Source organism: Orcinus orca, chromosome 12 (genome assembly GCF_937001465.1).
Source record: "Orcinus orca chromosome 12, mOrcOrc1.1, whole genome shotgun sequence".
Classification (NCBI taxonomy): domain Eukaryota; kingdom Metazoa; phylum Chordata; class Mammalia; order Artiodactyla; family Delphinidae; genus Orcinus; species Orcinus orca.
Genome location: NC_064570.1, coordinates 869,136 through 882,394, shown reverse-complemented (window position 1 = coordinate 882,394; position 13,259 = coordinate 869,136). Strand labels below are relative to the sequence as shown.

At 52.8% G+C, this 13,259-nt stretch overlaps 1 protein-coding gene across 2 annotated transcripts in view; it reads right to left on the bottom strand.

The window, feature by feature from the left end:
* Positions 1 to 8,362, bottom strand: part of THBS2 (thrombospondin 2) — a 28,149-nt gene extending 19,787 nt beyond the window's left edge. For both annotated transcript variants that reach the window (XM_033403968.2, XM_004278849.3), the window contains exons 1-4: positions 8,134 to 8,362; positions 5,384 to 5,458; positions 3,449 to 4,005; positions 2,235 to 2,319 (exon numbers count right to left, since the gene is read on the bottom strand). In XM_033403968.2, the coding sequence (XP_033259859.1) occupies positions 2,235 to 2,319; positions 3,449 to 4,005; positions 5,384 to 5,435 (694 nt within the window). In that variant the 5' untranslated portion in view covers positions 5,436 to 5,458; positions 8,134 to 8,362. The remainder of the gene's footprint in view (positions 1 to 2,234; positions 2,320 to 3,448; positions 4,006 to 5,383; positions 5,459 to 8,133) is intronic.
* Positions 8,363 to 13,259: the final 4,897 nt, after the last annotated feature.

The window sequence follows — 13,259 nt, the reverse complement described above, 5'->3', positions numbered from 1 at the left end:
TATATAATTTATTATCTAAGATAAGTTCCTTCTTTTTGTCCCCCACCCTAAACCTGTTTCCAGCCCCATATTCTCCATGAATTCCAACAACTCCTTTCACTCCTCATTTATCCCCTTTTTCCATCCCAAACGCCTTTTCATTTGGCTACTGCATGAAGGCAAATTCAGTTCTTTTCTTGCTAAATGAGTCATTTCATCATTTCCCTGCTGGCCTCATGAGACCCCCAGAAAGGCAGAATCCCAACCACGGGCTCAGAGCTCACTACCCCAGAAATAGTACAAGCGCCTGGAAGTCCCTGAACATGGGACACACACACGGCTATGCCACTAGTTACAAAAGTGATCTGGGCAAGTGCCGAGACGGGTGTCGCCCTCGGGGGAGCCTGGCCAGCTGGGATGTGGCCGGCAAGCCAGCCCCAGCGTCCTCTTTGCAGTGATGCTCAACTGTCTCGTCCGATACATTCCATTACTGAGTTATGACCTGTCAATGTCATAATTCTGTCAGACAGTCTATGATCGAGTTTTGTTATTTGTTTGTAAATCCTTGTTGCAACTCACACTGATACCTCAGACTCACCAGACCTAAAACCATATATAACCATACAGACATAAGCATATTAATCACTACATGTATGTAGAAGAATAAAAATACGGCAATAATAAAAGTGCCTGGAAGTCCCACGACCGTCTCATGGAAGATGGGCAGAGCCCTTCCTCAGGATAGGACACCCCCCATTCGTGGCATGCAGGGCAGGGACCGGGGTGAGGGCCACATCCACTCTCCCCCCCATCGAGGGTCAATTGCCCCCTTTCCTTTTCTCTGTCACAGAGACGTGCCCACCTCACCGGGTGACCGCTTCCAAGGGTGCTAAGCTCTTATCTAGAGACAAGCAAGTCTCCCTCTATCAGGGCCCCCAGGACCATCTTCTCTTTCTCTGTGTCCTGTGGGATGTCAGTTAGTGCTGTCTTAGCCTTTTTAGAACTTTTGCTATTTTATGACCTCAGCTCCCCGCAAAAAAATGTCTATGACCTAATCCGAAGGGGCTGATATTGGCATTTCAGCCGGAGCTGGTGGTTTGGGATGGGATGTGGTCCAGAGCTTCAGAGGCTGTGGTGCTCAGGGAGTTTGGAGCTGAGGGTGTGTGACAGGAGGCCTTATAAGGTCCTCTCACTGCACAGGCCACCAAAAGTCACAGTTTCATTTCTTTCCTTCCCTGAACTCAGCTGGCCGACTGTGGAAAGACGCACAGACTGAAAGGTGGGCGGCCTCGGATGGAAGGATCGGATGATGCCTGCGGTGCCGGCACTCGGGGCTTCCGGCTCTGAGCCGTCAAGCCAGCCCTCCGGACGCTCCGCGGGCAAGGGCTGGGTCACAAAGCCGCGACTGCGCGTTACAGACATCAGATCCTACGCGTCCTCACGCGCGGATCCACACGAGAACAGTTTATGTTTCCTTACAGCTGACACGAAGAAGCCTCTTAATGGAAGTAAGTCGGAAAATGGGATCACGTGGCAGATAAGAGCCTCTTGTGTGGGACTCGGCCTGGGGGCGGGAGGGGCGCGCTCTGATGCTCACAGGCCACTCCCCCGACAATTAGCGGCCCTCCTGGCACCTCGCTTCTTTATTTGTAAAGTGAGGGAAGTGGATGAGCCCAACTCAAGGGGTTTTGAAGATGAAATGACACAATGCATTCAAAAAGCCCCAGCATAGTGACCTTCAAATACCAAATGCTCAAGACAATGTTGACAAATTATGGTTGAATGTAAATTCAAAATGCAATTAACAGACAGCGTGGGATTACCTGTCGATGATGCAAGTGGCGTCCATCTTCATAATAAGGCTGTACCAACAGTTGTGAATAGTATAAAAAACTTCCATAAACCAAACTGGACAAACATCTCTGGGTTATCTTACTAAGTTGATCTCCCACATCAGTAGACTGGAATAGTCGCATGTATTTAAAATCATGTTAAAATGCCAGGGATTTATTTTTTGGCATGTAAAATGGATTCTATTGGATAATTAAAATATATTCATAATTAATCCTTCAAGCAATGTATTGTTTCAGAGGCCAACACATCCCAGCTGACCAGCGAGCTCATTCAAGGCCATGGCAGCACTTGAAACATGTTCCAACATGTTTACTTATGTCCCACCAGCCCCTCCCCACACACCAAAGGAGGAACCCATCAGAGGTGGGACATGGGGCACCACACGCAGCCCAGACACCTACCTCCCTGGCTTTGCTGACAACCTTTCTTGCTCAGAAGATCTTCCACAGAGTTTTCAAACACTAAGTAGACGTTCTGCAGCAAACCCTGAAATATGTACAAGGAAAGAAACAGAGATGGATAAACAGCAAATGTTCGACGCCACATTAAACGATATTTCAAAAATGCAGGATGTAACCTTACAGCAGCGAGAACATTTTCGTCTGTGCTTGTACCCTCAGCAGGTCTGAAATCTCATTAATGGGTTATCTGTATGCTACTTTGAAGCTTCGTTTGAGGCAAGAGGCAGACAGTGGGGTTGACCCGAGGAGAAGGAAGGGGCGGTGGCCCCCAGAGGGATGGCAAGGGTTGTCTTCTGAACACGCTCAGGGGACAGCGGGGGCCACACTCTCTCCGCAGGGGACTCTGCGGGTGCCTGGTGTTCCCACACACAGCCATGGGTCTCGGGAACGTGCACTGTTCCAACCACAGAACAGACGGTACAGCTATGAGACCAGGCCGTCCTCCCGGTGACAGTGAGGGACTCGTCCCAGTGAGGCCAGTTGGCCACGTGGGCCTGGGGGGCTTCCTGACAATGGCCAGAGACCACGACCAGCATCTCTAGGCCTTTACTGAAATAACTGAGTCTAATCATACATTTATTTCCAAAGAATACACACACACCTGGAGGAGAATAGTTACTAACCCTCCACTGCAGGTTCTAAACACTTGCATTTAGAGAGATCCTCTTGTAAAAACTATTATAACTGAGGTGAACATGGAACTATTCCCTCATAAATCAATAGCCCCTTCCTTAGAAAACATAGTTTTCTCTCCTGTCTTCCTGCCATGTCAGTACTGAACTGGAATCTGGGGCTCTGGGGTTATAGACACATTTGCATGGGGCTGCTTCCTCGATCATCAAATGAGTCTTCACTCAGGAAATCGCTGACCATTTGTGCAGCTGAGAAAGGGCACCTATGACAGCGTGCTCTGCTCCTTCCTGGTTCAGAAGGCCGTGTGTGCCGTGTGTGCACGTAAGAGCGTCTATGAGTGTGTGTGCAAGCATGTGTATAGTGCGTGCACGTGTACGATTGCATGTGCCGGTGGGTGTGCATGGTGCACGTGGAGCTTGTGTGGGTAGGTGCACGTGTGTCTGATCCTCCAAGGCCACACCCGACCCCTGCACAAGGCAGCGCGCTAAGCGGGGCCCTCGGCGGCGTCCCGCACAACCTACCCGGAAGTGACTCTCTCGGGCGGGGCCCTTGGCCACGTACATCCTGCTCTTCTCCGTCTTCAGCTGCTCGTAAAAGGGCTCGTCCAGCGTGAAGCTGTCCATCAGGTCGCAGCCCACGTAGAGGCTGTAGGTCTCTCCGGTCACCTGCACAGTGATGTTCTTCCAGTGGGAATCAGCCAGGCCCACGTCCTCCAGGGAGATGACGTGCTGGGTGCCGTCCACCCAGTACGTGAGGTCCAGGGTGTCGGCGGGGCCGTTGGACACGATCTCGAACTGCCTGTGTGTGGCGCCTGGGCCCTCCAGCGCCAGCAGGGTGCCCCTGGACTTGCGGTCCTGCTTCAGGCTGGCCGTCAGGAAAAAGCCCTCCTTCCGCCGCATGGCCTCGGCGATCCGACCCAGGTGCTCCGCGCTCACCGGAGGGATGTAGTCAAAGCGCACAAAGCGGTAGGCGGGCACGCTGGGGTCCGGGCCCCGGAACTGCTTGACCCCGATGGTCTTGCGGTTGATGCTGCTGATTCTGAAGAGGTCAAAGGCGGTGTCCTCGTCCTGGTCGCCGGCTGCCGGGGAGCAGAGCAAGGGGGTCACGGGGGGCAGTAGGCACAGGCACCCTCATCTCGGGGCCCCAAGTCCCCCCTTCCTCGCCTGGGTGCTCGGGCTTTATTCCTCGAAAACCACCGCTACCTCCCCCCTCAGACATCTGCTTCCACAGGACCAGCTCCGCCCTTGACCAGTCAGGGGCGCTCTGCTCAGACCAGCTGACCCTTTGCCCAGCAAGCCTTCCTCCAGGACGGATGCAGCGTTCGGGTCATGCTCGGTCCCACCTGCTCCCGGACCAGGACCCTGGCCGCCTGCTCTTTCCTGCTCTTCCACCCAGAGCTGAAGCTCGAAGGTGACCTTCTTTCTAGCCTCTGATTGCCCAGAAAGGCATCCCGCAGGGAAGTGCACCTCCAGTCTTGCCACTGGCGCATCATTAGAAAGCAGTTACATTTCATGTCACTTTCTTAGATCAGCTGACTTGAGCTTGTCACGTGGGAATCCCTTATTTTGTAGAAAGACGTGCTCCCACTCAGGGCTCACCCTGCGGGGGAGCATCTGAGAGATGATGAGCCATAAGGCTACAAATGAATGGTTTTAAGTCACCGTCTAAACTACTGGAAAGAGTTGTTGTCAGACCTCCCCAAATCCTAACACTTTAAGTCATTCACAATAATTTTCTGAACAGAAAGTTTAAACAGAGAAAAACTTTTCATCTAATACTTGGCAAATTAAAGCATTATAATACACAGTGTTGCTGATAGAAGTGTCATTTTACTACCTGCAATAGAGCTATTTGCCCATATATCAAAAATCCTTAAAATAATTAAAACCTTTGACTCAGCAATTTTACTTTGGGAAGCTATCCTAAATATATAACCACAAACTCTAGGATATATGTATTCACAGCAGTATTCCACGAGGCATCATTTATACTAGTGTAGATGGGATGTGTAAAGTAAACGGGAATTGACCTAAAAATACTGGGCGTTACCTTCTAATGGAATATTATACAGTCATGAAAAATCATGTTGTAAGAAAAGAAACACATGGAAAAATATTTTTGATACAATTTTAAGAGCAGAAAAAAAAGTGGGAAGGAAATAAGTTATAAAACACCAAAAGGTTTAGTATGCTGTAAATATCACATACGAAAAAAGGCAAAAAGTGCCCCAGCCAAAGACTGCATCTCCAGGTCAGACGGCATCTTTCTCTACCACCTGGATTTTCCAAAAATAAATGATTTCCTGGTGTATGGACTCAAAGGTAATTGGGGATTCATCTTAAACCAAGTTAAGGAGGTTCCATCCGGGCCTCCACTTTGTCCATCCCTCCTCCCACAGGCGAGGCTTTTGCTCCGGGAGCCCAGGTCACTGGGCGGGGGGGAGGGGCCACACTCACCCCAAGCACCGTACCAGGGCCATGCGGCCAGCAGCAGCAGCGGCCACAGCATCCTGCCTCTGCCGAGCTGAACCCCTGCGAATAAATCAGACCCGTTACTTCTGAATACATGACCTCAACGTCTAGTATAGATTGGGATTTTTACTCATATGACCATTTAAAAAGAATTTGTGTAGGAAAATCAGAACTGCCCACATGGATTTGTGGGCAGTTAAAGCTAGATAGGAAATGTGCTTTTCAAATGGATTCTTCTAACTGTAGCTGGTATTCCCTGGTCCGGCATTTGCTGACAAGCACTATGCTAATGACGTCCTAAGTATTCATATTACTTAACCCTCATAATGACCTAGGAGGCAACAACTATTATTATCATCTCCCTTTTACTGACGGGTAAGTGGAGCTCAGAGAAGTTAAGTGCTTGCCCAGAGCCATGATGCTACTGAAAGGTGTAGCCAGGATGTAAACCCAGGAAGTTTGAATTCAGAAGAATGTCAGCTTGGGGAAAATGACCTAGGAAGACATTTTGTGTAAAAAGCCAAGAAGAAAGCTGCACATGACTTAATTAATTGAATAAATATTAACCGTATATGCGTTAGAAGTAAACTTAGTCTGGTGGATCATAATTACAAAAACAAAAATAGCCTTCTACTGAGTAATCATTTTTACTTTGCTCTTCTGTTTTCCTGAGGCCTGTTTTTCCATTCTTGAGGATTCTCAGTTGGCAGGCTCAGCAGACACTGGCCTAGAAGTCAGAGACTGGCCGGGAGCCCATCCACCGTTAACCCCTGCTCAGCCTCCTGGTCTCCCTGCTGAGCAGCGCACGGTCCCAACGCCCCTCCAGCGATACACTGCGTCCCGCTGAGGCGAAGCCAAGCTGAGACCCTCACCCCTCCCTGTTTAGGGCTTCAAATATCCTGAGCTTCTCAGTGACGAAGAAATCCAAGGGGTCCCCTCTACAGAAGGATTTGGAAACCTAGAACTACCCATTCCCCCCAAGAGGGGGACCATCCCCTGGGGAAGCAGGGTCCATGCAGGACCCTCAGGTTTCCCCCTGGGATCCAGACACTTGCTTTCAGTCTGTCCACAGCAAGTCCAGAATTTCGCTGAGTTCCACCTGCACATGGAGGAGCCAGCTGTGTGCCCAGGCAAGCCCCCGCCGGGCCAGGCTCAGGGCTGCCTTGTCAGGCACCCTCTGTGCAACCTGGGGAAACTTACTTACCCTCTCTGGTCTCAGTCTCCTCTCCTGTAGAATGAAGAATGGGCATTTAAATTTTCTACTCATGGGGTTATTGTGAGAAATAAATCAAGCAAGCTAGTGTCTGTAAAGGCTTAGGTAGCCCAGCAAGCACAGGGCGCATGGCTGTTCGTTGGAACGCGCGGTCCCATGACCACCCAGTGCAGTAGGAGTGAGGGTGTTGATAGGACTCCAGAGGGCTGAGTTACACGAGTGAAGCCTCGTAAGGAACTTGGACTAGCACTTGGCACTCAGTGAACACTACGCAAGTGTTTCAGAGTAAACGGTGGGCAGGCACGTCTGCAAAGCTCAGGTCTTTTCCCCATTCAGCCTCACGTGCACCTCTGTCCCCTGCAGACAGCAGTGACCACTGCCTCTGGCAATGACAAGCTCCATCCAAAATGTAAATTTCCAAATTCTGGAGGCTCAGCTTCCTATCAAGGGAGTATGCTGAACTCTGTTGCTAACAAAATCAAATCCTCTGACTCTAAAGCAGAAGTATCAGCCCTCTGCCATCTGTCCCATCTTATCTCAGGGGATCGCGACAGCAGAAAAGAACGCAGCAGGGTCGGAGTCACGGGTATGGCTGGTACAGCCTTATCAAGTCCTGTGTTCTTAGAAGGCAACACGTGTGATATCCTACGACACACGCCATAGGGACGGGGACACACGCTCCCATATCCTACGCCTCACTTCACACATTTACTGCTTATTTAAGGTCATATTTTTTTTCCAAAGGAAAGGTTTCCAAAGCCTTCTGCAACAGAATACCATTAGAACTTGTAAAGATCTTTTAAAATTCTTTTTATATCAACAATCAAAGCAAACATAACTTCACTGAGAAACACTCCTTCCCTCGGCCGAGAGCGCCGTGATTTCCCCAAAGGAGCCCAACTCGGATTGACAGAAGTAACGCTGTTTCCCCTCTGCCTTTTCATCTGCAAATTATTCCCCAGACTTTCAAGAACAGCTGGAGTCCACGGGCAGCCGGAACACTCTGCACAGGCTCACTAAATACTATTCATTAAGAACGTTCAAAAGCACTTGTCAGCTGTGAAAAATGTTTAGAATTTGTCTCTATAACCTCTCCGCTTGTTTTTCACATGCTCAGGAACAATTTTTTCTAGTTTCTTTCTCATGGCCACACCTTGATAATAAACTTTATGTGGAAATGTCTTATTTTGTAGCTGAAAACAGAAGCATCTGCCCAAGTTTCCAGGCAGGTACATTCACGAAAGTAACAAGAATCCTCAGGTGATGCGAAAGCCCAGGAGATCACAACATTATCCCTGCAAATAAAGTGCTGAAAATGAGTTTACTCGCCTCAGTTCTCCAACTGGGCGGCACAAATACAAGGTGAAGACGTGTTTGCTGTTGAGGTACTAATAGGCATGCCCCCTCCTTACTTTAAACCTCTTCTGCACTTTCTCCTTCTCCCCTCTTAGAATCAAAAAGAGCCTTTTCTGAAAATTAAACTACAATGAAATGTTTTGGTAAATTTAAAAAAAGCTCTTACCTGGTATGTGGAAAACCTGCAGGGATGACTCCTTTCAGAGTTGGGAATGGGGTCCAGGAGGTATGAGGGTCAGGGAGGAGACCCAGCCCCACTCAGCAGAGGAGCTGGGCTCAGAGCTCGGTACCCGCCGGGCAGCAGGCGCTCCTTATATGCACTGGGTCCTGTGTGGGGCTGTCAGTCAGACACACGCGGAAGCAAGCTGAACTCACTCCTTCGGAGAAATGACATAATTCCTCCTCTGATCTCGCATTTGCTGGAGTACCGGGCACCGGTCTGGTCCAGCCTCCCCCCAACCCCGTCGCCCCACCCCTGCTCCGACCCGCAGCTGGGGGACCACAGAGGAGAAGCCAGATGAGTGAGGGGAAGACTGACTTTTCCTGTCTTCTCTCAGGAAATAAAATGCTATAAATAAAACCAGCAAGATTGGCTGGAACTCCCCTTTCTGCTTAGGAGAAAGAATGCAAGCTGTAGGCTTCAGATCTGGTTCACATTACCCAAAGTGAGAATGGTCTTTCTAAACCAAATAAGTAACAATCAATAAAACGCAAAAGGGTAAGTGTGTGGAAATGATCAGTCCACCTACTGATGAAGTTATACGGGCCAATTCATTTATCATGTGTAGAAAGTACAATATTTAATCTAAAAGGAAGTCAACACATCACCTAGATGACAGAGAAACAGGATGGGGAATTATTTTCATCCAAATTCTACTTCATGAGCTCAGCCCGGACCCCATAGGATGGCCTCTCCCTGGGGACGCCCAGTGTGCGGCCAAGAACCTCTGGCACAGACTTTCCCCGCGGCATGAACAAGCCGTAGTCGGCTTCCAAGGCTCACTTACCAGGACAGCCCGATGAGCGGGTCGTGCAAGAGGAAGCCTCGAGAAGTAAGAATAGCAACAGCCAGACTCCCTGCCACTTCCCAGAGCTCACACGTCCCCTGAGGCCAGGCTGCGCCCTGGACGGAGGCAGGAGATGGATGGGAGAGGGGGCGGATGAGGGGCAGGTGGATGGAGGGAGGAGGTGAGGCATCCCCAAGACCAGGCTGGACCACAGACAGAAGAGGAGGTGTGGTCGGCTGCATGGGCTGACGACCCCCGAGGTACCGGGCAGCGGTGTGGTCAGCAGTCGACAGGTCAAGTCTCAGCTAAAGGGTTTTAGAGGGAGTTTGCTCTAAGCCACCTTGAAATCTGATGGGGGTAACGTTGCTGAGGAACCTGCATCCTCTACACCTGGGTCCCTGCCAGGTGGGGGCCACGAGGGACAGCAGGTGCACACAGAGCCAGTCACACTGCAGCCCAGCCAGGGTGTCCCTGGGGGTTTGGAGGATGGAGTGGGACAGGGAGAGGGCTTGTCACCGAGCAGAACCATGACCTTGGCCCACTGTTTGCATTTTCTGAAAGCCTTTGTTTATGGTGACTGTATATTTATTACCGGGTACACAATATCAACTTCTGAGGTACAGAGGAAGAAGAAACTTGACTCAAAGAATATATAGTATATGTCTTGTTCAAGGTAAGATATCTTGCTTTTGGTCAACTAATTGGTGACACAGTCATCATTTAAATTAAAAAAGCTGGACTCTATGTAACTCAGTTGATGTTGTCTCAGATTCCAAAGAAGAATGTATAACCCCGTTTCCCTTAAAGACTTTTCAGTGGAGCTTGTTGATATGCTAGTTGACCTGACTTTGCTGACAGGTTGGCTGTTCTTTTGTCCAGAAAGCGGTGGTTAAACCCTCATGCCCCACCTGCCAGCAGACGGAGCTGTCAGTGCCTTTCTTTATCTACCCACCCGTCTGACGGCCACTCACCCAATGAGCTTGAAGACAGGAAGTCCTGCTGTGCTGAGCATCTCAGGAGCACACGGGGTGAGGAAGGGTCTTACCACCTTCGCAGCTGAGGAGAACAGACCACAAGCAGCACCAGGTCAGAGGAGCGCTTGGCCAGAGCGATCACCTTGCTGGGGCTCCAGAGAAGAGGTTTCTTCCAAAGGGGAAGCTGGACTTGGCAGTTCCGCTGCACAGGGGGCATTGGAGGCTGGAGCAGGTCCTGGGCGGCCACCACGGGACAGAGGGACATGTGACCACGAACCACAAGGCAAGGTCGGTCACAGCAGGCAAACGGGAATTCTGAAGAGTTAACAGACACTTGAGCAGAATATCAGTGTTCAGGGATGAGGAAAGTGTGTGCATCTAACAGAAGAGGGGAAAGAAGGGCCAAAGCAGGCTGGGTCACATCCCCCAGTGCGTGGCCACCTGGAGCCTGTGACCTGACACTGTTTGGAGACACGGTCTCTGCAGGTGAGGTCGTACTGGAGGAGGGTGACCTACGTCCAGTGACTGGTGTCCTTATAACAAGAAGGTCATTGGGATACAGGACACCGTGTGAGGACAGAAGCAGAGATGGGAGGGATGAGGCCACAAGCCAAGGAACCTGAGGATCACGCAGCCCCAGAAGCAGTAGGACCTCCCCAGAGCCTCCGGAGGGAGCACAGGCCTGCCTGCACCTGGACCTCAGATGTCCAGCCTCCAGATGGTGAGAGAATTCGCCAGTGTTGTTTCAAGCCACCCAGTTTGTGGCACTTTGTTACAGCAGCCCCAGGAGACAAACGCAGATGCACTGCCAGGTTCCAGAAACTCATTTTCACAGTCATTGTGGGAGGCCCGGGTGGAGTGGAGTGGGGCAAGCTACATCAGGACTGCAGGACCAGCTACCGACTGGGCCAGGGACCTCCCCGGCTGGGGGTGGGCTCAGCCTGGCTATGACTCCAAGTCTGATCGGGAATCAGGGGCTCTGGGATGAGGAGGACAGATGGGGGTCCAGGCAGGTTCCTGCAACGGGATCAAACATCACCCTGTTTAGGGCATCCTACACAGAGGGTGGGGTATGGGGTGCAGCTCTCACCCCAGGTGCCTAGGCTGGGCTGTGTTCCCACAGAAGTGCCCAGTGCATGTATAATCCCCCCCTTCCAGCCCCACCGGGCAGGTGCCCAGTTCCAGACACTGGACTTTAGATGGGCGTGGTCCCTGGGGCAGGAGGGGGAAGGATGGGCGGGATGGAGAGGGGACCAGAGCAAATGCCTAGGGGGCCACGCCACTGACTCCAGAAGCCTGGAGAAGCCTCTGGAAAAGGTGTCTTCATGTCTTTGGAGCAAAATTAGAATTTACGTACCAAGGAAACAGGGTGAGATTCCCGCTCATTCCTGGCAGCTCCCTGTTTGTCAGCAACTTCCAGTCACAATGAACACCTGAGCGTCAACTGATGGTCATGGACCCTGAAGGAGATGTGGCAGGGGATTCGCCAGAAACACGGGGCGGTCCTGGCACACGCGGGGCCGTTGGCCGGAGAACGGGGTCTGCTCTGTACCACGTGCTGCAGATGCTCCGTAAGTTAGAGAATGAGCCAGTGGGTTCACAAACAGACAAACAAAATGAACTCTCTGCTCTTCTTACGAGAAAACTCTGAGCAGCTGAGGTTTGGGTGGAATCGAAGGAGGGTCAGCCCAGCGCGGCTCCCTGGGGCGTTCCGAGCACCCCTCACTCCGGGATCTCGGTCTCTGCGGGAACCGAGGGGGTCTGGAGGGGAGGGCGGGGGGCCGGGACCATCTGACCCTCGCAGTGCTGAGCCGGTGGGGCTGCAGGGGCGGAGCCGTCGAGGGCGCAGGACCGGAGCCGGGAGCAGGGAGCTAGGCGCCCTGGATGGAGACACTGCACTGCAGGCATCTGTTTCCTCTTAGGTTCTCCTGGCCCTGAGTCAGCAAAGGGCTTTCTCACCCTCCTTTGGGCGGAGGGTTCCTGGAACTCGCTCTGCCCTGCCCGACAGCAGAGGAGAAACAACCGTGTGTGATTCCGACGTGAGGGTGCAGGGGGCCGGGGGCAGGAGAGGATTCCTGAACAGAGGGTCCTGTGGATGGAGGCCAGGCAGGACGAGGTCGCGGGTTACTTGCAGTCCCGGCAGGAAGGGAGCAGCCGCCCAGAAACGCTAGGGTTTGAGGAGGTGGCCAGCGGCCTCGGCCCGCGTGAGGCCGGGCAGAAGCTGGGGAGGCCGTGAAATGGGGCAGTGAGAGTGGAAGCCTGGATCCAGCCCCAGGCCGTCTGCGACACTGCCAAAGCCCCGCCCTGGGCCTCGGCTTCCTGCCTGTGAGACAGGCACACCCCCAAACCCACCGGGTCGGAACCCGGTCTGAGCCAACCCAGGGCTCTGTGCTCTTCTGGCAGCGCCAGCAGGTGGAACGAGGTCCGCCTCCAGGGTCCCCAACATGCGGTGGGGATGCTTACCAAGCAGGGACACCAGTGTATGGCTCCAGGCCAGAGGGCAGAGAGGCCAAAGTGACCCCCGAAGCTCTAGTCCCACAGCACAGCCGGCAGGGAGCCGGGGCTGCTCTCAGGCCCAGGGCTCTGCTCTGTCCTCCCATCAGCGCTTCTGAGCTACGACGCCAAATCTCTTCACTTTCCCCGTGTTTGCTGCTTTACAAAACCTCCAAGACACTGTGAAAAGACAAATGTTGCAGGTTCCTGATCCAGTGGGGGACCCCGGGGGTCACGGCGACCTGGCTGCAGCAGCGTGGGGCCCGGGTGAGGCCAGGCGGTGCTCTCCCGGCGTGCTGGACTCCTTCCCTCAGCTGTGTCCTGCACTCCCACACCTGACGCTCAGCTGCCGGCGTCAGGTCTCCTCCTGGCCGGCCTCCTGGCCTCCGGGCTCACTCATCCGGTCGTCCTGTCGGGTTTCGGGCCTCACCCCAGCCAGGCCCAGCCCCGTCTGGCCGCAGACTCACCTGTCCTACTTCTGTTCAAATGCGCCGTCAGATGTAAACCCACGTCCACAGAAGCGGCACTGGCGTCCTCGCCTTCCTTAGCCGCCCTCCACAGGGGACGTGACTCTTCAAGCCGGGGCCGATGAGCTATCCTGATCTTACCTGTCCCTGGAACTCCGGATCCCACATCGCAAGGCTGGGAGCAGCCCTCCCCCAGCCTGGGCCGAGACGTCACTCTCCCCATCTGTCCCTCCCACTCCAGAAACCCCAGACTCCGCTGCAGCCGAGGGACAGGCCGGCCAGCCGCTGGGATGCGGACTCCGGGGCCCCACACCTCGCTCAGCTCCCAGGAGGCAGCCCTTCTGCACTGGC